Source organism: Trematomus bernacchii, unplaced genomic scaffold (genome assembly GCF_902827165.1).
Source record: "Trematomus bernacchii unplaced genomic scaffold, fTreBer1.1, whole genome shotgun sequence".
Classification (NCBI taxonomy): domain Eukaryota; kingdom Metazoa; phylum Chordata; class Actinopteri; order Perciformes; family Nototheniidae; genus Trematomus; species Trematomus bernacchii.
This window is the reverse complement of record NW_022987698.1, coordinates 1,773,094-1,799,204: the sequence shown is the minus strand read 5'-3', so window position 1 is coordinate 1,799,204 and position 26,111 is coordinate 1,773,094. Positions and strand designations below refer to the sequence as shown.

The 26,111-nt window shown below is 39.6% G+C and overlaps 3 protein-coding genes and 1 non-coding gene across 7 annotated transcripts in view; 3 read left to right on the top strand and 1 right to left on the bottom strand.

The window, feature by feature from the left end:
- LOC117489561 (semaphorin-3F-like) overlaps nucleotides 1-5,592 on the top strand; it is a 47,893-nt gene extending 42,301 nt beyond the window's left edge. For 2 of the 4 annotated variants that reach the window (XM_034138937.1, XM_034138935.1), the window contains 8 exons: nucleotides 99-243; nucleotides 392-614; nucleotides 1,128-1,216; nucleotides 1,365-1,406; nucleotides 2,025-2,182; nucleotides 2,334-2,401; nucleotides 2,638-2,771; nucleotides 3,272-5,592. In XM_034138937.1, coding sequence (XP_033994828.1) covers nucleotides 99-243; nucleotides 392-614; nucleotides 1,128-1,216; nucleotides 1,365-1,406; nucleotides 2,025-2,182; nucleotides 2,334-2,401; nucleotides 2,638-2,771; nucleotides 3,272-3,700 — 1,288 coding nt within the window. In that variant the 3' untranslated portion in view covers nucleotides 3,701-5,592. Of the gene's footprint in view, nucleotides 1-98; nucleotides 244-391; nucleotides 615-1,127; nucleotides 1,217-1,364; nucleotides 1,407-2,024; nucleotides 2,183-2,318; nucleotides 2,402-2,637; nucleotides 2,772-3,271 lie in introns of all 4 variants that reach the window. The other 2 variants (XM_034138936.1, XM_034138934.1) reach the window with 1 other exon arrangement.
- A 1,882-nt stretch (nucleotides 5,593-7,474) lies between these two features.
- Nucleotides 7,475-10,834, top strand: gnat1 (guanine nucleotide binding protein (G protein), alpha transducing activity polypeptide 1). Its single transcript, XM_034138978.1, has 9 exons — nucleotides 7,475-7,652; nucleotides 8,384-8,426; nucleotides 8,510-8,651; nucleotides 8,754-8,911; nucleotides 9,110-9,238; nucleotides 9,348-9,477; nucleotides 9,603-9,756; nucleotides 9,848-10,064; nucleotides 10,155-10,834. Exons 1-8 carry the CDS (start codon nucleotides 7,547-7,549, stop codon nucleotides 10,036-10,038), a joined length of 1,053 nt encoding a protein of 350 aa, XP_033994869.1. The 5' UTR covers nucleotides 7,475-7,546; the 3' UTR covers nucleotides 10,039-10,064; nucleotides 10,155-10,834.
- Nucleotides 10,835-10,908: 74 nt separating this feature from the next.
- edem1 (ER degradation enhancer, mannosidase alpha-like 1) lies at nucleotides 10,909-20,679 on the bottom strand. The gene is made up of 12 exons (XM_034138931.1): nucleotides 20,088-20,679; nucleotides 18,749-18,821; nucleotides 18,040-18,143; nucleotides 17,326-17,497; nucleotides 16,238-16,421; nucleotides 15,945-16,119; nucleotides 14,950-15,070; nucleotides 14,688-14,858; nucleotides 14,527-14,600; nucleotides 14,317-14,413; nucleotides 13,537-13,725; nucleotides 10,909-13,031 (listed from the first exon to the last, which is right to left on the bottom strand). Exons 1-12 carry the CDS (start codon nucleotides 20,555-20,557, stop codon nucleotides 12,942-12,944), a joined length of 1,920 nt encoding a protein of 639 aa, XP_033994822.1. The 5' UTR covers nucleotides 20,558-20,679; the 3' UTR covers nucleotides 10,909-12,941.
- A 659-nt stretch (nucleotides 20,680-21,338) lies between these two features.
- On the top strand, nucleotides 21,339-21,410 carry trnaa-ugc. The gene has a single exon. It is a non-coding gene; the product is annotated as a tRNA-Ala (tRNA).
- Nucleotides 21,411-26,111: the final 4,701 nt, after the last annotated feature.

The following is a 26,111-nucleotide window of genomic DNA, read 5'->3' as shown; positions in this document are numbered from 1 at the left end:
GAGATCACCCGTAGTAATTATCTCAGGGAGAGAGTTTATCTGTATCCTCTAGCTGCTGTTTCTGTGTGTTCAACCTTTTTTCTTCTGCCCTCCTACAGAGCTGTGTTTAAAGGCTCGGCGGTGTGCGTCTACTCCATGGCTGACATCCGGATGGTCTTCAACGGGCCTTTTGCCCACAAGGAGGGGCCCAACTACCAGTGGGTGGCGTACACTGGGAAGATCCCGTACCCACGACCTGGCACTGTGAGTTATAAACAATAAACAATACACGCCTCCTCCTATCACAAACAAAGTCGTCTGTCATCCTTTTTTAAAAGAACATGTTTTTACTGCAGAAAGAATTTGGTAAATTGCAGGTTTCACATTTGGATCTCTTTTTTTTTGTCGACAGTGTCCTGGAGGCACTTTCACCCCCAACATGAAATCCACAAAGGATTACCCAGATGAGGTTATCAACTTCATGAGAAACCACCCCACCATGAACAATGCCATATACCCGGTGCACAAGCGCCCCCTGGTGGTCAGAACCAATGTGGACTATGAGTTCACCACAATTGCAGTGGACCAGGTGGCGGCTGCTGACGGGAACTACGAGGTGCTCTTCCTGGGGACAGGTCAGTGCTCAGAGCCCTTTCATTACATTATGGGATGGTTGTCCGTTTAATTCTAGGTTTCACGTTTATTGTTCAAGTCCTCTGGCTATGTCTCTGTCCGCTCCACATGTAAGAACAGGGCAGCACCCTATAATACCAATAATCAATGGTAAATTAAAAGTTTGAAATTATGATTATAATACTTTATTTAATGGTTAATAAATAGATTGATAAATCATTTAAAACTGTCCCCTTTAATATTGGTCTTTTGTTCTATTATTCATTTAATGGTTATTGATGTTTCACAAAAGATTTCTTAAAAGCTTCAAATAAAAAAATATAGGTAAATATTAACAAAAAACTATCAAATACATTAGAAATATAGCATTATAAACGATTTGTAAATATGTGTAATATCTGTAAATAATTCATAATAATTACCTTTTAATTTACCATTCATTATTGATGGTTATTATTGAGTATTACCTGTCCACAGGTCTTAAGTTTAACTTGCTTTTCTTTTGTGTTTAACAGATCGGGGGACAGTCCAGAAAGTGATTGTCCTGCCCAGAGACGACTTGCAGACAGAGGAGCTGGTCTTAGAGGAAGTGGAAGTCTTTAAGGTCAGTCTCCTAACATCAGTCTATGAACTCTTTCTCTCTCTGTCTATACATTGTTTATGTACATTGTGTTGGTTTTCCAAGGCTAAAGTATCTCACTGAATATTCCTTGTCTGCTCGTTTAAAGCTGTTGATAACTGTGTCCCTGCAGGTTCCCACGCCAATCACCACCATGAAGATTTCATCAAAAAGGGTTAGTTGCTTTAGAGTTAATTAGACCAAATAGTGGGGAGGTACCATATCGATTTTTTCCCGCTGTTACAGATAATTGATAAAAACCCGCTTCTGATGGTCGATACCAATAAGATACCTTGTAATTTATGCACATATATACTTAGATGTAATGAGCTAAAATAAATGATTTAATAAGCCATAGCTCTGACCTTACCAAATTAAGTTGACTATTGTTACAGAAACAACATTCATAGGAAGGTACCTGTACCCATGTAATCAGTGATTATTTTAACAAAAAAGGACTCCAATGGTAAATGTACAGTTTGCCATTGCAGTAATTTGTTGCGTATAATTAGCATACAGTGATAGTTTACAATCAGAGCAAAATTGTAGAATGTATCTAAGGGAAGGAATTTTCTCAGTAAAACAACTGCTTATACATTTTGAACACAAGTAACTAAAGACTGTCTCGAAACTTTGTTAATTTCTTTGTTTAAATGATATCATACCTTCTTTTTAGTCTCTGTAGAAAATCATAAAGAAATTGCAGGCCAATGTATTCAAGTGGTATGTAATGTTTATATGATTCTTTTATTTTCTGATCTTTATCTCTGTTCTTTCTTTTTTTAATTAATAGCAACAACTGTACGTGGGGTCGGTCTTGGGGGTGTCTCACCTGGCTCTCCATCGCTGTGACGTGTACGGAGAGGTCTGCGCTGACTGCTGTCTGGCCAGAGACCCTTACTGCGCCTGGGACGGGAAGTCCTGCTCCAGATACTCATCCTCCCAGAAGAGGTTAGGTTTAAAATAGTTTACACATGCATGCGATAAATACAGTACTCATTTGTGTGTGTGCACTACCTTTGCTTTCCTACTTGGGCACTTAAGATTTTCAAAATGTTAACGTTTTGCTTTTTGTTTTTGAATGTTGATCTGACCCCTCTAGACGGAGCCGTAGGCAGGATGTAAAGTACGGCAATCCGATTCGCCAATGCAGAGGATATAACTCCAACAGTGAGTATCAGAGCAACTTTGTGTTAAGCCTATACAGTACACACACAAATTAGGAACCTAACTTGCAACAAAAAGGGAAATAGGAATGTGATTTAAATTATTATAGTGCCTGTGGTTGCCTATTCTCATTTATATATAATTTACCTCATTGATTCTGCTTAATCTATCAATCTGTATAATCCATACATATTTTTAGGAATAAGTCGTAAGATATATTCTACATATTGTTTTTTTAGCCAATAAGAATACCCTGGAGTCTATGCAGTATGGGGTGGAGGGCAGCACGACGTTCCTGGAGTGCCAGGCCCGGTCTCCTCATGTCTCTCTCAAGTGGCATCTGCAGAAGGAAAACAGCGACAGGAGGAAAGAGGTGAGCAAAGCTCTCACTGTGATGCAGTCAGGGGTGGAAAGTCATTAAGTACATTTAGTCGAGAACTATACTGAGTATAATTTTGAACTTCTTTCCCCGAATATTTTCCGATTCCGGCTACTTAGTACTTTTTTACCACCATAAGTAAGAGGCATATATTGCTCTTTTTACTTCACTGCATTCAACATGTTGTTGATGTTACTCTGAAGACTAAGATCCAGTTTAATAATACAATATATAATCAACAAATCATTTATTAAGTATTGTTATAGTCTTAGTTAAACTTGATTGATCCATTGGTAACATATCGTTTAAAAAAATAAGCTTATCCTTTACTAGCTGCAACATTTGTGTGATGAACTCATTTATTTAACCTATAATTGTAATCCAATATTATATCACAGTATTTGTACACCATTTAAAGCAGTTATAGTTTTGTTTCAAGTAAGTGAATACAGTACTTAAACATCACATTTAACATCTTAAAAATGATTTTACAGATCCGCTCAGATGGTCGCATCCTAAAAACGGAGGAAGGTCTCCTGATCCGCTCTCTGCAGTCCTCTGACAGCGGCATCTACCAGTGCACGTCCACAGAGAAGAACTTCAAACACACGCTCGTCAAACTGCAGCTCGTGGTCCTCTCCAGTCGCACGGTCAACAACGTGTTGGTGGATACGGGCAGCCCGGCAATCCCCCCCCTGCAGTCCAGCGCCTGGACTCCGAGTGCCGGTCAGTATAAGGACCTGCTGACCATCCTGAGCCAGCCGGAGATGGGCCTGATCAACCAGTACTGCCAGGATTACTGGCAGCTCGGAGACGTCAGCCTCGGGGACAACAAAGCCAAAAACCTGAAGGAGCTGAAAGAGCAGAAGAAGCCTCGCAACCGTCGGCATCATGATGAGCTAACAACTCCATCTGAGACATGAGGAGCTAGATACACAACTCATCGTCCTACAGTCTACCTGCTCACTCCTGAAACACTGCATCCCTCCATTCAGGGGATTGACTCCAGTCAGAAAGCTGATTATAACGGACAAGACAGAAACTGCAACCAGAAGCAACGGCATCAAACTGTTTCTATGTAACTGTTGGAAAAAAAATACACAATATTTATTGTAGGTTGTAAAAAGTAATTCTTTGTACCTATCTAGTTTTTTTTTGTGAATAGGTAAATTTGTGCAAATATTGTTGTTATTATAATATTATTGTTAGTGTTATTGTTTATTACGATGTGTTATTATGTTGAGAATATCTTTATGTTTGGTGTTTTTGAGAAACAGCAACAATAACCCAGGACTTTGGGAGGATCCACACATGGACATGGACCGATGAACCAGAAACTGTTACAGGTGACCATGTTGGATCACTTGACTGCTGGCAGTATTCAGTGTCTCAGCTGGAAGTCGAGGCGCTGGTTCAGTGAAATCAAACTTCCCTAAACTTCTTCACCAGAACCATCTACTGTATATCAGACAGTTTTTTTACTGCAAAAACAAGCTGTGGACATACTGATAATGGCATTTCTTGGGACAGGCAATGATAAAAGAAATGCCGACAGTGAGACTGCAGCTGTGATAACATGTCGCACACATAAAGTAAGACGTCTCTCCGTTCCTGTCTGTGGTCCAGCCTGGCCTCAGGTTATGGAGTTACATCATCCACCCAAATTCTTCCGAAAATCAGTTGCTGCCAAGTGTTTGTTTTGTTTGTATGTGAATATCACATCTCAATGTTGTATCCTTAACAAACGTGATCTTTGTGATAAGCAGTTTTTTGGAGGAAAAGGGTCCTTTAACGACACAAAAGCTAAAAATATAACATTGCCTTTTCTATTCTCTTCTGAGAAAAGAAATTCCAGCAGGCAGCTATATGTGACTTTGTGACAGTTTGTGATAAAAACATTTTTAGAGATAAAGCACCTTCTGTTGCCAAACAAAACGGTAAATATTTCACTTGTATCTGTGGCATATGCAGTATATTCATATAAGAAAGAGCATGTCATTTGTATGCTCAAAGGTTGTTTTTCTTTAGCTCCTAATGAATCTAAAGTTTGCATTCCTGCCAGTTTCATTCTAGATAAGGATTTCACAAAGTGAATATTAATCATGTAATCAGTCTATACTTTATATTTGATTACAACAACAAAAATGCCGAATGCAGAGCTCTGAAATGAGCATTTTATTGCTTCTGTATTTTCTTCTGTATTTTCATTTGAACTGGTTAACAACACAGCGCTCCTTTTTTATCAGTCATGCAGTGCCATCCTGCTTTCATATGTGCCACAGACCTAATATAAAACTTCCATACAGTGAAATAAAAAAGTGTCACAAGAACAACTCCAAGCTGTTCACCACATAACCTGAAGAGAAACGCGTAACAAAATCTTCAGAAGGTGGCTTTTCATTGTGCATGGCATGTACAGTGTAATGTATATGGTATTTGTCTAAAATGCTACGTTGCTGTGGATGTCAGTGAATGTCTTTCTCGTTGTGGGAATATGGAAACACTATCAGAAGATGCTGAAAGATAATGATTTTAAATTCTCTCTTTCTCTGTTTCTCTCTCTCTCTTTCTCTCTCTGTACGTCTCTTAGTCTCCTTTTTCTCTCTCTCTCTTCTCAGAAATGTGCATATTTCAAACATGTGCATTCATTTTATTTTCTCTGTTTGGCAGACTTTGCTCTGGGTCATTGAGGTAGAATAATGTATGATATACTGCACAGTTGATGTTATTTTAATGACTTGTAAAAAAAAGTACTATCTTTTCTTCCTCATCAATGTTGCTGACTAATAAATTAAAGCTCTATATTTTATAATAACAGAGATTCTGTTCTGTTTGAAATATAGTCTGCAGGCCCTTTTGTGTGATATGTAAAGACATTGATTCCATTGATTGTTATTTTACTGATTTGCAGTGGTGAAAGTATACAGATCCTTTAAATAAGTAAAAAGTAGCAGTACATTTGACTCATTTCAAGTAAAGGTCCTCCCTTAGAAATTTCGCTTACTGTAAATAAAAGTATGCAAGTATTCTCAGCAAAATGTTCTTAATTAAAACGTAAAAGTACACAATGCAGAAAATGTATTATTTGATGTTCATACTATTTCACGTATTATCAATATTATTATTATTATGTATTTGTTCATTTAAAGTGGACCTATCATGCTATATTTGAATAATATAGTGTAGGACCATACCTATATAAGGCATATTTATACTTTTGTTTTTTTCAAAATACCAAACAGATCATGCATTTTAGCCATGCCTCATTTTGCTCAATTTGACATTTTTTAGCTCTGTTTTTGCAAGGGCAGATTCTGTGAGAACAGCACCATCTACAGGCCTGGCATATGTACTACAGCGTCTCCAGCGCTTTCGAACGGCAATGGCCGTGGCTGTCTCCTCCTGATTGGTGGAGTTGGCCCAATAGCCGTAGCGCCACCGTCCTGACGTCAGGACAGTGTTCAAATCTGGATCAGTTTTTATCAGATCCGTTGCAGCCCATTTTTTTAGAGATTTGGGTATGGAGGAAAATAGAGAGGGTTGTGTTTTCTGACACTTGGTGAGTTCCCTGGAACACCGGGGACACATATTCATGTATAAAAGACGTACAAAAGTGCATTTTGCATGATAGGTCCCCTTTAAATTAATGGAGTAAAACTGGAACAACACGTACAGTAGTAACCTTTGGAATGGAGCATAGTATGATAAAGTTACATGAAAAGTAAATATTCGAAAGAAGAACAAGTACTTGAAATGCTTGCAGTATTTGACTTAATGTAGTTGCGTTGCTTCACGGCTGAGCTGCAGCAGTGTTTTCATTCACAGAAGTGACTCAGGATCTTGAGCAATGTTGACTCCACAAAAGAGTCAACAAGAAAAGTTAAATATATAATGATCAACTTAATGAACTTCTTAAACAAAATGTATTTTTTAACAAATAGGAAAGTTGGAATACACTGTGAAAGCTCACATACTGCACATGCATGCATACATAATTGAAAGTGAGTAGATTAGTATCCTTAACCAGCTTCAGATTTAGGTCAATGAAATCTGTCAGATGAAACTGCAAAGCTCTGTAAGCTATGCAGGGCTAACCCAGCAGTCTGTAGTACCCTAAAATAAATGTCATGTTGTCTTTCTTTTTGTTTCAACTGAGAGGTGAGAGGTATTTTTCTTTTTTTTCAGGGGCCCAAACTTGCTGTGTGTTATAGTGTGTGTAGCATACGGCAGTTAGTTTTGTTGTAATTCCTCTATTCAACCGCTTTGAAAACACTATACACTCAGGACCACACTAAGTCACACATTCTTATTTTGGTCGTGATGTGATTAATTAGTTTGGAAAGCTGAGTTTTCATAGCTAAGCACACTCAACACCAAATTATTTTTACTTTACATGCTTCTCTTTTAAAGGCGCCTAAGAACTGCATAGAGAGATAAGCACTTGAGCCGATGTTCATCTTCCGCTGACACAGCAATGTCGCCCTAAAGGTTAGATCACTCCTACACTGATGTATGTCTGCTTCTCCTCACACCTTTGGATTCCCTAAAAGACTCCTGTCCTTGTGCTCCATTGGCCATTGGGGGTCAGGTGGGCAGAGGATGCCCGAAATCCTCTCCTAAGACGAGAACACTCAAACAGTCTCCAGTGTTCTCCAGTGCTGACGGCAGTTGACAAAACTGTTGAGATAGTAGGCAATCATCTTGGACCAACTTCCATTTTTCCTGACACTTGGCTTTGAGCAGAGGGGCCCAAGCAGGGAAAAGGCAGGATGGGGGCTGGAGCGAGCGCCGAGGATAAACACTCCAGGGAGCTGGAGAAGAAGCTGAAGGAGGATGCCGACATTGATGCGAGAACTGTCAAGCTGCTACTGCTAGGTAAAGATGATCGAGATGGATTCAATAACAGGAACCCTAATCATTAGGGTTAAACACATGTACGGGCCCAATAAAGGCCCCATGGTGAGGCTATTTATACCTAGAGAAATAGTAAACATATCTATGTATGGGATTTCATTGTAGGTGGTGCATTACTTTGTCCGTTGTAAAATGTTTGGTTTTATCTCTCATACGGTCAAGTTATCAACACAGGAAGATCTTGTTGACTGAAGTGTGTTATGAATAGATCCTTTTAATCTGGATTACCTTTACATACTTACTAAAGTGCATGGTGACTGTGGTGAAAACAAGCAGCATGTTTGAGTAAAGTAAAGGCTTATTAACCTGTGTCATTGGATTGCTTAGACACTTTATTAATCATTCAATCCAATCCCCTGTTAATCCTGAAACAACAGGTCTCCAACACAAAGAGATTAACTCTGAAGGACACAGATACAATACCGCCCAACTGAGTACAATGACCCTCATACATCATATAATCGAACAGGACATTTTTATTTAAGGACCAATACATTTATCAATGTCAAGACTATAGTGCTAAAGTCTGGCATGTAGTGCCTCCTCTTACATGAATGCAACCCACAATCATGATTAAGAAGTCATATTTCTACCAAATCCTCATAAATGTTTGAATCAAGTTTCCAATAAATGCATTTCTTTTTTATTTCATCGGAATAACTAAATGTTATGTCTTTTCTACTTTCATCTAGGCGCTGGAGAATCAGGCAAAAGCACTATCGTCAAACAGATGAAGTAACATTTTTGACTTTTGCACTAAAGCAATGTCTCGTTTTTTTCTCTATGAGACTGTAAATCACTCTGTATTTTCTCTTCAGAATTATCCACAAAGACGGCTACTCACTTGAAGAATGCTTGGAGTTCATTGTCATCATCTACAGCAACACCCTGCAGTCTATGATGGCCATTGTGAAGGCCATGGGCACATTCAATATTAGCTTTGGCCACTCTGATCAGCAGGTAACAGCTAAAATAGACGTTTGCATAAATTGGGTTTATGTTTGCAGCAGACTGCTTAACATACTCTGTGTTTGTCCCTGTCCCCTTGCATCCGTCCTGCAGGATGATGCCAGGAAACTCATGCATCTTGCAGACACCATTGAGGAAGGCTCCATGCCCAAAGAGTTAGCGGACATTATTATTCGCCTATGGAACGACTCTGGCATACAAGTGTGCTTCGAACGAGCCTCAGAGTATCAGCTCAACGACTCCGCTGGATAGTAAGAAATCACCAAACTGAGATTGTTGTATTATTCAGATAAAATAAAAAAGCAAAAAATCTGACAACATAACTTTAACATAAGGCTTTATGTTGGTCATCAGCCGCCCTGCTCTCTAAATATCCTTATCGACCATTGAATAATTAATATTGCTCGACCACCACATTGGAGTTTGCTATCAATGTTGTTTTCCCTCAGCTACCTGAATGACTTGGAGCGCCTGGTCCAACCAGGCTACGTGCCCACTGAGCAGGATGTGCTGCGATCAAGAGTGAAGACCACTGGTATCATTGAGACCACGTTTTCCTTCAAAGATCTGCATTTCAGGTGAAGCAGTGCAGTATTTCGCATAAGGATGGCTACAATAATTCATTGGCAGTGGTAAAAGTGTGCTGGATTGCAATCATAAAGATAATGTGTTTCTGTTTCCATGCAGAATGTTTGATGTGGGGGGCCAGAGGTCAGAGAGGAAGAAATGGATCCACTGTTTTGAGGGTGTGACCTGTATCATCTTCATTGGTGCTTTAAGCGCCTTTGATATGGTCCTGGTGGAGGATGATGAAGTGGTATGATAACAGTAATATCTCACACTTGATATTCTATAGGACACTATTTGTTTCTTTTTGGGGAAAATCAACAGCTGGCTAGTTTCAATGGGTCTTTCTTCTGTCTTTGTATAAAACATTTTCAGAATCGAATGCACGAGAGTCTGCATTTGTTCAACAGTATCTGCAACCACCGCTATTTTCTCGCAACCTCCATTGTACTCTTCCTCAACAAGAAAGACGTGTTCGTTGAGAAGATCAAGAAAGCTCATCTCAGCATGTGCTTCCCTGAATACGATGGTGAGTTGGATCAAACACAGAATTTGCAGCATATTGAAACGTGACAAACTGATTAAAAGTGCTCGTTTATCTTTATGTATTTTTCACCAAGGCCCCAATACTTATGAGGATGCTGGTTTATACATCAAAATGCAGTTTTTGGACCTGAACCTGCGGAAAGACATAAAAGAAATCTACTCTCACATGACCTGTGCCACAGACACAGAGAACGTCAAGTTTGTGTTTGACGCCGTGACTGACATCATCATCAAAGAAAACCTGAAAGATTGTGGTCTCTTCTAAAAGTCAGGCTGAGAAACACAATGAAGGTGAGGTACGTTTGCACTGTATTGTGAAAGTGTTCCAGAGTCTCTTTTGGACCAGCTTATAAGCAGTGTCACTTTCTTTCTTTTTTACAGGGTGATGCAGCCCCATCACATTCCACAAATCCCCTCTGCATTCAAACTGAAGCCTGAAAATGAAAACTGTTCTCTATATCCATCAAACACACAAACAAATCAATTCACTGTGTTCAAAACTAAGTTGTAGCTTTGACCAACGACTGAGACGAGAAGACAGCTCTTCAGTCAGAAAATCATGTGCAGATTTCAGATGAGTTACATTTTTCTTTCTGTATTTTGACTTTTCTCCTGAATCTCTTGAGATAGTCTAATCAATATTTTGCTAAGAAATCAAAAGCGTATAGTTCTGCATAAAATGAAGGATGTAAAAAAAGCTGTCGGTCCAATGCACCTGTGTTGCAATACCTGGTCAGAAAACAGACAGAAAGCCCCTGCAGATGCAGATTTTTCCAAAACTAGTGGCTTTTATGCACAGGAACTCTGCAGCACAATCTGAAACACAGTTCAAACAGGTTAACATTTTTATTTTTTAAGTTAAGAGTTAGATCATATGATATTGAAATAGTTGGAAAGGGCTAGTGTACATAATTAAACTGTTTTCTAATGGGAAATTCATGAAGTGTGTTGAAACCATGTGGATTTGTAACACTGCTGAATGGAAGCCTAGCTGTCATACACTTCAACCTTACAATTACTGTCTAAAAGACCAATGTTTGTAAACTCTAAAAGCTTCACCATTAAACCTATTAAAGCTTCTGTAGAAAACTGAGTTGTTTTCCATTTTTCACAAATAAAAACCAACACAGAAATGTCTTGTTCATAATCGGTATTTTATTAGTTTCACAGAATGTTTCAGTTTCATTTTCAACAATTATTAAACCACTATTATTCTGAATGGAAGAGCTTCTACCTTTTAATAATATTATAGTTTGACATTTTGGATAAAACATTAGTTTGCTTTTGTTGAGAAAGTTTGCTGAGAACTTCAATAATATGTTTGGCAAATTTCACAATACAGCCGACAGCTGGTTACTGCTGTAGCTTAGCACAAAGACTGAAAACAGAGGGAAGAAGCTAGCCTGGCTCTGTCCACTTATCAAAAAAAGTATCATCTCTAATGCTCTCTAGTTACTACATACAATATCTAGATTGTTTGTAGGCTACCAGATTAATTTCTATCAATTTGTATGTCTTGAGCTAATCCAAACTAACACCATACGTCTGAACAGAGCATCAGCATGCCAGATTCCTGCAGGACCTGCTTATGTATCTGCTATTTCTGAGCCACAAACAGATGTGAATTTTGATGCTTCCAACTCATTTGTAGAACAACAATGGTATCAGTTAGTATCGATACTTTCCTCTAACACTCAGCAAGAAAGTGAACTCTCAAAATGTTACAATCTTTTTTAAGCTATACTGAAACAAAGGGGTGATGTCAGCTAATTAAAAATAATTCACTCCTTTAGCAAACACTTGAGAATATAAACAGCTGTCTCCCAAAGCCAGAAGAAAGATGCTATGATGTTATCGAGCCATGCCGCCTGCAGCTCTGCTGAGCAGACACTCTGCATGTTTGGCACAACATGTCCAGGAGGGATACATGAGTAGAGCTGTTCAGGAATCAAACGTTACACACTTTTCTTTGTGTGGAACAATAATGAATATTCACAGTACAACTGTACTTCAGTTTGTTGTGTTCATTCGTTGACCTCAGAAAACCAAGTTGGAAGATTTGCAATATAAATTAAATACCAAAGACTATCCTAAGACATTAGGCAACAACAATTTAAGAAAGTTTTTTTTTTCTAAGAAAGCAATCCTTGATTTAAGTTTTTCCGTTAAAAACCCTGAGTTCTTACCACATGATAATTAATAGGCATTATGATGTGCAATTATGAAACAGAAAGAAAAAAAACTAATCCCATCTACAATAATCTCTGCAGGAGAGTCTGTGAACTAAAGATGGCTGACATTAAAAAAAAGACACCGTATGGCTTGTTTGTGTATTTCAAAAAAAAGAAAGAAATAGCTAAATGTCATGATAATTTGTGTAAAACTGTACATACTGTACACATGGAATGACATCTATTGTGCAATATCAACAATGGCCTCAAAGAATACTTGACAATGGTATCCACCAAAACATTTGCTGCATTCAGGAAGACCATGGAAAAACTGAAGGCACTTTAAAAACTGCGAGATTCATCCTGAGCCTCTCTCTCCGTCATTAACTGTGAACGAGCAGCCCTTATTTAAAAGCACGCATCTAGTCTAGAGAATATTCGGCAAGGAGGCACTACTCATCATGTTGAGAGAGATATTCTAGGAGGTGAGTGTTTTTATAGGCTTAATATTTTACATACGTGTGGCTAGATGGCACTTTTACCCAAAACACATTATGACTCACAGCTCAGCTGTTATTTCAAATATGCATACAATCACACACACACATTTACACACTCATACCTGAACCAATCCCTAAAAAGACGAAAAAAACACACCAGTAATTCTAAAATCCACTTTTGAGGTTTGTCACCAGGCAATAAGTGACTAAGCATGACTTCTCATCTTCCAGCACAAAAGTTGTTCACAGTTGTCGACCACATGCTCCTTCACCAAAGAGTGGAAACACTCACACACACTTTAAAGAAATACAGCAAGTGATCAATCTGCTTTCTCAGGTTTCCCTTAGTGTCAGTTTCCTGTCTGGATCCTGAGCAGTGGAACAAATGGGACGAGGATTTGGACCAACAGTGGATCCTCTTTAACCTCACCTGCGCCTGATGGGGGGGGGGAACTGAAGGCCTGTTTATGTAAAAGTCACTGAATGCATCTTCTCACTCAGAAAAGTCCCACCATGTGATCAATCTGCCTCATGTACACACTCTTTAACGGCAGAGTGTACCGTCGCTCCTCTGGGATCCTGTTGCACTGAGAGAGTGAAAAAGAAGAAGGTAGGTATATGATGGCCGTGCTACAGAAAAAGGAGGATCTTTTTTTTTTCCCCCCTCTATTTATAGAATCCATTTAAAGTTCAATTGCCGAGAATTAAGTTGAACTCTCAGTTTATGATCTAATGCTAGTATTATATTTTTCTTTATTAGCTTTCTCATTTTATTTGTATCTGCACTGTCACTTTGCTATTGTAACACTGTACATTTCTGCACATTTCTGCACTCTGGGACACATAAGGGAGACCTAATTCTGATTCTAATTACGACAATACTTTAAATTAATATTTGTATTCCCTTGCAATAATATTTAATGTATGAATTTACTCTCTTACTTCGATTTTATTCTCAACATTTTCACTTTATTCTCATGCAATTATGCCTGGCTCTAATACTCTTTTCTAAGAAAGAAATCTTAATACATTTTAAGTCAAGAATGACACTGAAAATAGTGAATAGTGGGTTGGGTGAAGATGATTCCTTACATTGCTGTTGTTGCTCGGTGGTGGTTTCCGGTTGTTTGGCTTTTGCTCGGCCAGCACTGCCTCTTCACAAGGAAACTCATCATCCCACTGTTTCTCCCTGAAGCGCTTATCTATAGGCACAATGTGACCCTCTGTGGTGAAGATGTACTTGTTATCGGATTTGTGAAGTGGGTTGTCCTCATCAAACAGCTGCAACGAAAGACAGAGATTGTTGTCTATAGGACCAAAAGAGGGCGACGGGGGACTGACATTCATAGTGTGAAAACATGTAGAGGGAATGCTATGGTGTTCTTAGTAACGCATTTTTTAAACAAATCATTTCTCTAATGCTCTCTAGGTATTACAAACAACATATAGATTGTTTGTAGGCTACCAGATCAATTCCTATCCATTTTTATGTCTTGAGCTAATCCAAACTAACACCATACGTCTGAACAGAGCATCAGCGTGCCAGATTCCTGCAGGACCTGCTTATTTGTCTACTATTTCTGAGCCACAAGCAGCTGTGAATTGTGATGCTTCCAACTCATTCGTAGAACAACAATGATATCAATTGGTATTTTTCTGTTTTCAGCTTGTCAAGTATTTAGATGAAAATACCACTAGCTTTGAGGATGCTAATATTGGAAATTGTGAAAGAATTTACATCAATTGCAGCAATAATTTAAAATGTAAGAATATTAGGAAATGTGGTTGCAGTTAAGAAATAGTACCACTCACTTGCACTCAAGTCTTTATCTCAATAGCTTCTTATCAAAACAACATTCAGCTGTAACTCACCAGGTAAAGGTATTTGCACGTCTCACTGAGGAAGAAGCTCTCCATGCGATCCTCTTTGGATTTGTCCACAACATGGTGGAGAGTGGCATACCCACATCTGCAAATCAGCTAAAAGTATCAAAGCATTGTAAAGCTCAAACAAATAAAATAATATATATGCATGTGTCTATATTGTTAATATTGTATAGAGAATATCTTTTTGTTACACACTTGACTTTGGCATTTTTCTCAAGGCTCTGAAGAATATCCATTCCAACATGCAAATAAAAAGGATTTTTGGTCGCCTGTCGGGAAGAGAAGAAGAATAACTTTTGAGTGAAGTATAACAAACCACCGCCAATGCTGCGTTACAACAGGCAAGTAAATGTTACCTGGTACAGCAGATATGTTGACTCCACCAGCTCCGGTCTCAGAGGATAGAAGAGCACATCGGGCGCCTGCAGCTGCCAGTTGTATCTCTCCGGCAGAGCCCCAAAGCGTTTCCAGATGGCATAGTAGAAGGCGTGCAGGCAGATTGCATTATCAACATCCCCATTCAGCACCTACAACACCCACAACAACACCTAACTTTAGTTGTTGCAACAACACATATTTTAGACTTATATATAAGACCTGGCAAAGCTGTAATCTCACCTGCAGCCCAGGAAAGAAGGCCTGAAGGGAGTCGATCCAGGTGTTCATTATCTCACCACTGAACATGTTGACGTTGACATAAAGAGGCGGGTCGCCCTCTCCTTCATTACATGACTCTCTCCTGGAGAAACACAGAGCCAGAAAAGGGGTTCACAATTTGTCCTATTAAGCATGAAACTACATAAAAATGATACCACATTTATCCTTGACAAAGAAATTGCATTTCACTATATTATTCTGATCCAATGTATCAAAATGTGCTATTTGAACTACTAAAATATGTATTAAAACATACTTGAATAACTTTGCTTTACATTTTGTTAAGAAAACATGATTTATTCAATCACAGATAGGACACACTTTTTTGAATTAACATGTGAAAAACAAGGCAAAGGACAATCATAAATAAGATAATCATAAAGCATATATTTTTATAGCATCAAAGTGTAAGTCTGTTCTTTCTTACTGTACATGATAATTCCTGTATTTTTTTTAGTCAGGCTCTAATTTTCACTTCTCTATGATAACAACTCGTGTGAGGATGCTCAGAATTATACAGATAATGGAAATTCATCAGGATCGTATTTCTAAATCATAATGTACATCTAAGTTGTGTATGATTGCTTTTATCATCAATATCCTAATCATATGTTTTTACTGTAGATTTGAATGGCCCACACTGCAAAAGCTTCATTCTGCCACTGACCAGCTAAACTAGATTGGTTTAGGTTATGTTCATTGCTCAATGGCAACTCAGTGGTGGCTGATGTTGAAGTAAGTGTTAGGATTCCTAATTCAGCTTTCCACATCCTCCAGAAAGACAAGCAACACTGGAAACTATGAGCAGTTTTATTTTCTCTTTGTTTTGCCACTCATGGATAGAGATTAATGTAAATAGCTGATATAGTTACTGGTTTCAAAACCAACTTCTTGTGAAGCTCCCTAAAGCCACCAACACTCAAATGCACACGTGTCACATTCAGTGTGAGACTCACCCTCTCCTCATGTGGTTCTGAATGCTCTCGTAAGAATCTTGGAACATCCTATGGTCCTCTTTTTCACCAAAAAGGATGTATGATTTGAGCAGATACTCATAGAAGGAGTCCATACCAGCTCCCAGACCACTCTGCTTGCCAACCCACTGACCTGTTTGGATATTTACTACATTCCCTGGAGAAGAACAATGATATATTATCATAGACATCATGTTTAAATGTAGTAGACCCAACCATGCTGGATAGAAACTTTAGAAATAAAGGAGAAAACGTTTTTTCTTGCCAGTGCTTACCTAGCAGACCGGTCTCGTTGCTCCTCAGGCTCCACAGCGCTCTGACGGCTCGCCTGGCCACCCACTCAAATGTGGAGTCTCCAATCAAGCGACTTAAAATCCCAAACTCCACCAGCAGGGAGCCGGCTCCTGCAGTGCAGGTCTCATTGATGCTATCAGGAGGAACGCCAGTCTTCAGGTTCACCTGCATTTGAATGGAGACACAAATGAATCAAGATGATGAGTGACATTTCAAGTTTCAAGGCTTTTATTGTCATGTGTGCATAGCTAGTGTAGTTATGACAATGAAAATCTTAGGTCACAGGCTCCTCCAACAGTGCAACACAATAAAACAGATAATAGTGCAAGTAAATAAAAATAAAATAGAATATAATAGAAACAGAATATAATAGAAACTGTGCAGAATAGTCTACAGCAATTGGACAATTGATATATTATATATATGAGTTGCAAACAGATGAATGTTATGGATGTTCTTTCAAAAGTCCAAGTGTTTAACATTCTTATGGCCTGTTGGATGAAACTGTCCCTGAGTCTGGTGGTTTTAGACCTCATGCTGCTCATTCATTCTTTCAGTGTGGTTTGTGGGGGGGTCATGTTTGTGGGGGGGTCATGCTACTTCACTCACATGATACCTACACATGATAGGTAGCTCGATCATGACTGTTCATGTAACTTTTCTGTGTATACTTTGGGGTTGCACAATTATTGGAAATGTTATTGGAATAGCAGTATAGACGTGCAATATCCAATCGCAGTAAGTACAGTATTTGGCAGGCATATATGTAAAAATATCATTTATTATGTGTATTGTGGTGCTGCAGAGAACTCAGGGCCTACAAACAGTATTCTAATGGCTTAATGAAAGATCCTTGCTCAGTTCATATCCTCTAAAATTATATTTGAACATATTCTTTATTGATGATGTGAATAATTTACCAATAATTGTCTTTCTTACATCACAAATCCTATCACAATTGGAATATCTATCAAAACAATAAAAACTAGTTTGTTTTACAAATGGTGCAGCCCTGTCACACCATCAGGTAACATTTAAAGAGTCATTTTAATTTTCCGGTCTCACTCACCCTGGGGTAAGGGATGCCTGTGAGGGTGTTCTCAAAGGCCGGCAGCAGGCGGACAGCCAGGTCATGAGCCAAGTGAAGAAGCTCATTATCGTAACCCTCATAGTCGACCTTTCCAAACGGATGTTTGGGGTCAGTCAGCAAGATGTGAGACGAGATAAGGCTTCCCAGGATCCTTCAAGGGAAAAGACAAATATAAAATTGGGATTCAACACAGAAAGAGATTATGAAAAAGAAGATTACAATTTATTTTCTTATATCATGCTTTTACAATTAAAGGTGACGTATTGATGGGTCTGTTTCTAAAGTTTAAACATTGAAGACATTTTAATTTTAGTGTAACCTTATTGAATACATAAAGAAAATCAATCTATGATACGATAATACTTTAATGATCAAGTCTGAAATTTGACTTGCATCACAGCAGCTCCATTTGTAACATCAACATGGACAAATATCAAGACACAATACATGAAAAAAATCTAATCAATCTGAAATGGTAATTTCAGTTTAGTGTAGCTCTGGGTTTTTAGTCTTACAATATTTGTGTATTTTAACCTTGCCTTTTTTAATAATAAAATAGCTTAAGAAGGTTTTATACTGAAATCTAACACCTAAAAAGCAAATAATGCTCTTGTGTGTTGAATTAAGAATCAGACCTGACCTACAGCATGCTAGGCAGAATCTGTACGAGTCTTAAAATAGAAACATTTGTACCTGATGTTTGCCTCAAAAACTTGCACGGTTGAGTCCTTGTCAAAAGATACAGTATCTATAACCAGCTTGACAGCTTTCTGGAACTCGGTCACATTTCCGAGCACCTGTAGAGAAACACAACATTATGTAACCACAGTATACTGTATGAACAGAACTGTTTAAACACATACCTACTGAATGACTTTCAGACATTCTATTTGTATCATTGTGGATGGCAACTATTGTAAAAAAGCTCCAATTATTAATGTTAGCCATCAAGTTAGAACTCCATAAAAATAGTTAGTTTATTTAACTGTGAATGAACAGAGAAAAGATGGTTGTACTTTAGAAGTCCCCATGTACTGTCAGTTTTAGGGCTGACAGTGACACACAATTGTGGCAGAAAACACATCACTTACACACAGGAAGAGCTAACCACTGTGCCACCAAATGTAGTCCAAAACACAGCTTTATGAAAAACAGGTGTTGTTATAACCACGGGGGAAAACATGTTGTACTATATAAATTCCTTTAAGCTACTTTATTATCACCTAATTAAAAGGATTATATTATCATTTGCCAGTACTAATTACTGGGCCAAATATTTTTTATCATCCTGCACTGATTCTATTTCTGTTTTCGAGTCTTGTCGGTGAGAAAGCAATGAGAAAGAAACACTCTGCTGATATTGCAGTGTACTACTGTAATACATTAAGACAGTAAACCTTACCAGCAGGGTGTCCAAGGTGTCAATCAGAGTAAGGGAGTAATTCCCTAAGACGTCATTTATGTTGATGTTAGAGCTGAAATTAAAGAAGTGAAACAGACATAGTGGTGTCATTGCAAAAGAGAACCAAATAATTAACAGACGATAAAAACAGAGAGTAAATCTTAAATTCAACGAGGAAAGGTGTGTTTTTACGTCTGTGATGGAAACTTATTTTTTGTCAATCACATCCCAATAGATGCACACATTGCGTCCTCATAAACCATCCTATAAAGAAGAGTTTGGTTAAAACCTGCATGTTGTTCTCTAATTTGTAGAAACAAATACAGACCTGCATTTTACATGTCAAATTAGCATCTGTTAAAACATGAGGTAATTTAACATATATTGTCTTTTTTTCTATTACACACGCTTTAATCCTAACTGGATTAGTATCACATTGTATAGAAACGGGACAACAGTTGAATCCGAAAGGCTCAGATAAAAGAGGGGGAATTAAACTTTTGGAAGATATTGGAATTCTTGTCTTTCTGTTTCAATTTGAAAAAAAAAAAATCATACAATGTGCATCTTTTAACTCCACTGAGCGAAGAAAAAAACTGGGTATTGGGCTTTAGAAATACTTTCAATGCTTTCTGAATTTATTTATCCGTTTTGTCTTAGGTTGAGTTTGATGTTTGAAAGTCCCAAGTAGTTAATAAACAATACATCTTTATTTTATCTTTCAAGTCATTTTTTACCAGCATATTTCCTGGTTACAGCTTGACACATTTTATATTTGCTGGTTTTCTATGACTTTTGAGGAAATAACCAGATAACGGTTAGTTTTACTTCTGGTTTTACTAAACTTTGATAGAGCAAACAATGAAATGATTACATATTCAGACGATAATACAAAATAACAGTTTATTGTAGCCCTTATGTTTGGTCATTTTTTCCTTCTCCACATTCATTAGATTTCATATTTCCATTAAGCCTTACAACTTAAATATATAAAGTGATAAAGATGATCAACAGAAACCCCCTAGACCCCATTAAGATCCCTTTAGTGATTGCTGGATCCCAGTTTGGGACATACTGGACTGTCCCATATAAAAGTGTCTGAAACATAACCTGTTCATGACTGGGCAGCAGTGGACAGCAGGATTTTACAACATGCTAATATGATAACAAAGTGCATGCAAATAGTACACTCTGCAGTGGACAGTTAGGATGTAAATGAGTGTCCTGCAGGCTGTACTGCTAGTCAGTTCAGGGTGTAACCAAATACCAAATACTTTATTAAATTAAAGAACAAAATGAACCAGCCGGTGCAAACAGAGGACATCTTTAAATGACTCACGGGTTTAGCACGTCTGGTCCCCTTCCTTCACAGTCAATGGGATTCAGCTCGTCCTCGGGAAAAGCGTATTTCATGTAGTTGTCATACCCGAAATAAAACATTTCTTTGGCCATGTCCTTCATTTTTGCTTTCAGAGTGTCCGGGAAGGAGCTGTATCTGCGGGAGTACTCGTCCCTGTTGCTGTCGAAGAAGCTCAGGTAGGATCTCTCGGGAGACCCCTCTCCAACCTTTGCACAGGTGGTCGCCACCTCTTCATGTCTGTGGACATGTACTCGTTGAGACCACGAGTTACGCCTCGGGTCGGTCCCTTTTTCATCCCCGAATAACAAGTCTAATTTGTGTAGACTGAAGCTGAGTGGGAAGTTGAATCCCCAGCTAACGTTAGGACCGAGTCCAAAGGCTAGCCAAATAACACAGCTGAAGGAAAGTCTCAATACGACCAAACCAACAACTATTGACCTCCATTGCATATTTGCCCCGGGTCGATCTTAAAACGCATAATTTAAGTCCACACAAGTCAGAGGTAAGACGAATATGACATCTTCTGTTAGTCAGGCTATAGCTACAAGCAGCACCGATGGGTTGTGGTGATTCCGCCCATGTCTGTACACTTCCTGTCAACAGACCGGCGCCTCCCAAATCCTGAGCTGTGATTGGGTGTTCTCTCGTGACGTCATGCCAAGGTTTTGAATTCGTCCTATGATTGGTCACAGGGCTGTCAATCTCCTGGCTGCATTCCGTGGCAGACCTGACGTGTCTTAATAAACTTCTGCACCAATAAGAAACAGCCACAAGTGAGACCCGTTCAGGGGCACAGAGCTTTTAAATCGAAACTTGGTTTGTGTAGGTATTAGGCATATATTGCTCCTTACGTGCATAGGTTCAAGTATATAGTGTATATAAATATTAATGTGTCACTGATAATAATCCTTTATTGTGTAGGGTTCAAATATTTAGACCAATTCAATGTTAATGCACTGGGAACATTGTTCTTGAAACGATCGTGCCAGTAAGGCTCCACAGAATCAAGAGCCATCTTTACCCCACATTGTCAAAACAAGGATAGCATGCACAATACTAAGATCCTGGGACGAGCTCATTCTTAATATTTTGCAGTTTTTTCATGTTATGTATTGCACTAGTGGTAGCCTACTCCAGCAATAACAAGCTAACATTTGTTCGTCTAATATTAACGTCTAATATTTGACGAAATGCGTATTTCTTACTGTAACGTTCATGTAAGTTGCAACTGGGGATGTAGCTCAGTGGTAGAGCGCATGCTTTGCATGTATGAGGCCCCGGGTTCAATCCCCGGCATCTCCACTCGTTTTGAAGTGGTTCAATCCGATGGGATTTGGTTTGGGAACCGGTACAAGTCCCAAATGCAGAACAAATCATTATCACCACAGACCTGTGACAGTGATATCTCTGCTGAACAAACTCAACGGCTTCTTCGCACGCTTTGAAGCACAGAACAGCCCACCTGCGCAGAAAACAACGCCTCCACCCAACGACCAGGCTATCTGTCTGTCCCCAAGCAGTGTGAGGAGCGTGTGTCTTTTACTTTAGATTAAAATAAGCTTCCACTCCCGAAGCCCCTCTGCAAAATATTTGGTTCAAAAGAACACAATAGTGCTTTAGGAGGAGATTCAGGTGATAAGGTGGTAGGGTTACTTTGGTTGGTTATTGGCTAATGGTTACACAAGCACTCGTTTATTTTATATAAATGGATCAGGACAAAAAGTGAGCAAATATTTTTTCCTGAAACTTTCAGAATCTCTTTACACAGTATTGAATGTATTACAAGTCTAATATGTAGTATAACGTAGAGCGCTTTGAACACTTGGAAAATCAAAGATTTTGAAGTGACTGTTATTTTGTATATATTGATTGTTGTGCTTTTATTTATGTCTTAATGTGTGCATATGTACAAATGCGTCTGTTGATTCTGTGTATATAGCTGCCCCCTGCAGCAGCAATTCCTCAGGAATCGCATCTTAGCAGGTATATAATACAATTCTGCACAACGTTTCCGCCAGGGGGGTGTCTTGCCGTCATTTGACGCCCTTACGAAGCCTACCCACGGCGGTGGGCGTGTCTTGAGCTTGGGGAGTTTACGCGAGCAACGCGACCAACAACCAATCACATGAATCTCCCGTGTCTCTCCCCAAGGGCTGGAAAATTGAAGAAGTGACCAGAAAGTCGGGTTTGTCAGCTGGAAAAAGCGATGTCTATTATTTTAAGTACTAAACGAACGGGGGCTTGCAAAACTTTTAGCTGCTGCAGGACACAAGAGTTTGCGGAAACAAGACAGGAGTTGATAATTGGAAGGGGGGGTCTGTGTAAAGTTTGTGATGGGAAGGGGGGGGTTTCTGTTTGCAGCGGGGTAAAAAGGCTTTAAAAAGGCTCCCGTGTATGAATCTCACCATTGATTTTAATGTCTAAAAAGCGATTTTTAATTAATGTCTATGGTGCTATTTTATGCAACATTGCATGGTGGCTAAATATACTGTCTATGCCTGCTGTCCATTCAAACGAAGTACACTGGATATAAACTCCCCAAACAGGCGAAAACCTACCAGTTTCACCCATTGTCTCTGCCACCTCCCTCCATGCCTGGCTCCTCCGGTTTGTATCCCGGTAGGTGAACAGGGACTGAAAGCACCGGGTGATTCCCTACCGCTACGATAATTTTCTCCTACATTTTTTGGCATATGAGGAAATGAACTGTGGTCTGGCTCTCTCAGCATACACGCGGTTTGATTGGCTAGCGCTTGTACTGGCAGATTTGCATATGCAGGATTTGATTGGCTGACGCCTCCGCCTCAGCTTCAAAAGTAGAACATTGCTCTACTTTTGCAGCGAGCACCGCGAGAAAAGCTACGCTTTGCTCCCAGAATGCAGTTCGGCGAATCGTGACGTCACCCCATTCAAAGTGAATGGGCAGAAGCGTTGAAGCGTCAACGCACGCCGCCGTGTGTAGGGGCCGTTATTCAGCTCGGGACGCCCTGAACGCGAGCCGAGGGCGTCCAAAAATATTAATAATTCGAGAGAAGATCGAGAGTTTTTATCGCTTGAAATGACGAAAAGGAAAAAGGACAAGGACATCCCTCTGTTGGAGGTGTGGGTGGGATTCTTTTCGGAGTATTGAGGATCGTTTCCCCGACATCGGCGGTGCCTGCTACAGGACAACACGGAACGTGCACGATTTGGACGCGATGAGCGGTGCTAGTGGAGCACGCGCGTGAGCTGCGAGCACCAGAGCCTCGCAGCGGCGAAACTGAGGCTCCGTGGTAAACTGTGGTAACATGAAGAGCCGTTTGGGAGCCGAAACAGCTGGCGCTTTAAGAGAGCCGAGCCAAATGATCCGGCTCACTAACGTAAAAAGACAGTATCTATAAGGGATGGCTCAAGTCAAAATTCCCCCCCCCCCCCGATCTCGGCGTGGAAGCCCTCTCAGCCCTGGTCTGCCGGAAACACTGATTCTGCATAAGCAATGTTTTATTATGGAAATATTTGGCCTGCAGTAAGTCATATTTGAGGCAATTATACAGAAGTTGTAAGTTTATAAATATTTATACTAATATAAATCAATTAAAGTGGACCTATCATGCTATATTTGAATAATATATTGTAGGGCCATACCTATATAAAACATGTCTGTGAAGTTCTTTTTTCAAAATACCAAACAGATCATGCATTTTAGCCATGCCTCATTTCGCTCTATTTGCTGTATTCCAGCCCTGTTTTTGCAAGGGCTGATTCTGTGGCAAATGAGCTGCAGCTGACCTCGCGGGTCACCTCGAGGGGGGCGAGGCACTAGCGCAGGGGTGGGCAATTATTTTTTACAAGGGGCCACTTCAGAAACTCGAGCTGTGTTGGGGGGCCGAATCAAAAATAAGTTGAACTTAATTCTGCTCAATATACCAATACTGAAAAGGTGTTTTACAGTATGTTAAAGATAAGAAATGAATCAGCTTTATACAAAAAGAAATGAGTGCTTTTGATTTTTGTTTTTTAGTTCATTTTACTTGTTCATTGAGAAAAATCCAGTCTGTCTTGGGCTTGAACAAGTGCACGGAAATCTGGTTCAATGTCTGAGGTGGATATGCGAAGGACAGCTGAGAGGTGATCATCAGTGATAGAGGATCTGTATCTGGATTTGTTGAACTTCATCACTGAGAATGTCTGTTCACATATGTAGGTAGATCCAAAGAGGACCATCATCTTCTGAACACGTCTCCTGATGTGTGGAAAGTTCTCCTCTTTCAGGGAAGCGTAAAACTCAGGCAGTGAGACTGACCTAAAGTGCTCTGACAGAAGTGTGTCAGACTGCAGGTCAATGAGTTCAAGCTGAACATCACTGGGTGCATCATCCACATGGCATGTAAATGGGGAAAAGATCATGTTCATTTTATTCTCAACTGTTTTGAAGTCTTTAAATCGCCTTGAAAACTCACCATGCAGTGCTTCTAACATGGATGAGTACCTCTGGAGGTGATCAGCTGATGGTGTGGCTTCCTTCAGTGTTGGCAAGTGCGTGAGAATGTTGTCCTCCATTTGGCTTGAGAGAAGCTGCAGCTTTCTCATGAAAGCCTTCACTGCACTGTACATGTCATGCACAAAAAGGCCCTTGCCTTGCAGTTTGACATTTAGTTCACTCATTAGTGCAGTCACATCTACAGCAAAACCAAGGTCTGCCATCCAGTCTGCATCTGAAAGCTGTGGGATGTCGTTTCCTTTCTTCACACAGAAGTCTTGAATCTCTTCTCTCAGGTCCCATACTCTTTTCAGCACTTTGCCCAGGCTGAGCCACCTGACAGCTGCATGGTAGGGTATGTCACGATGTTCAGTCTCATTTTCCTCCAAAAGTGCAACAAACTGTCTGTGATTCAATGCTCTTGTCCTGATGAAGTTAACTATATTAGTTACAACATCAACAACATGGTTAATTTTTAACACTGACTTACACAACACTTCCTGATGTATAATACAATGCAAAAATACCAATTTCTAATCAGGGTTAATTTCTGTCACTTTATCCTGCATTCTCTTCAATAGTCCAACATTTTTCCCTGTCAGATTTGGACAACCATCCGTTGTCACGCCTGTCAGCTTGTCCCATTTCAGTCCCAACTTTTCCACACATGCATTTACCTCCGTGAACAAATCACTCCCTGTTGTTGTACCTTTCATTGACTGCATGGCTGCCAGCTCCTCCGTGATTTTGAAGTCTGTAGTTATCCCACGTAGGAAGATGAGTAGCTGGGCAGTGTCATGTACATCGCAGCTCTCATCCAAAGCCAAGGAAAAAAAGTCAAAGTTGACCGCTCTGTTCTGCAGCTGAAGCTCCAAATTTCACGCGATGTCCTCAATTCTCCTCATAACAGTGCGTCGGGAGAGCGGCACTTTCAAACACTCCTTAATGAACTCTCCGTCCGAAAACGCTTTACTTTTAAGACATAACTCGTCTTGACAGCTGCATCTCTGGATGTGGAATGTTTTGTGAAAATGTGTTGTTGGCTTTGCAGCTTAGCTAGCAAAGCATCCGACCCCTTTGCCCGCTCTTCCTCACACAGGTTCTTGTATTTATCTGCGTGTTTGGTAGCATAGTGGCGACTCAAATTGTACTCCTTGAACACAGCGACCTGCGCACCACAAACTAAACACACAGCTTTACCTTTCACTTCTGTAAATAAATACTTAGCGGTCCATGTCTTGTTGAAAATGCGGCATTCAGTATCGATCTTTCTTTTTTTGCCCTGAGCGGACATTTCGAGGACTAGCCGGCCAGCATCACTCGTAGCTGTTCACGGCATGCGCGTTTACGTAAATAAATTAAAAAAACAGCAGTGCCCTTTTCAAAATAAAAGCAACACAGTTAGAAAAGTATTTACGCTTTTATTTAGAAAAGGTTGCTGTTTTTTTCATGTAAAATGCCCACCCCTGCACTAGCGTCATGTTACCATGCTGTTACCATGCTGTTACCATGCCACGGCAACCTCTCATTCCCCTGATAGGTGG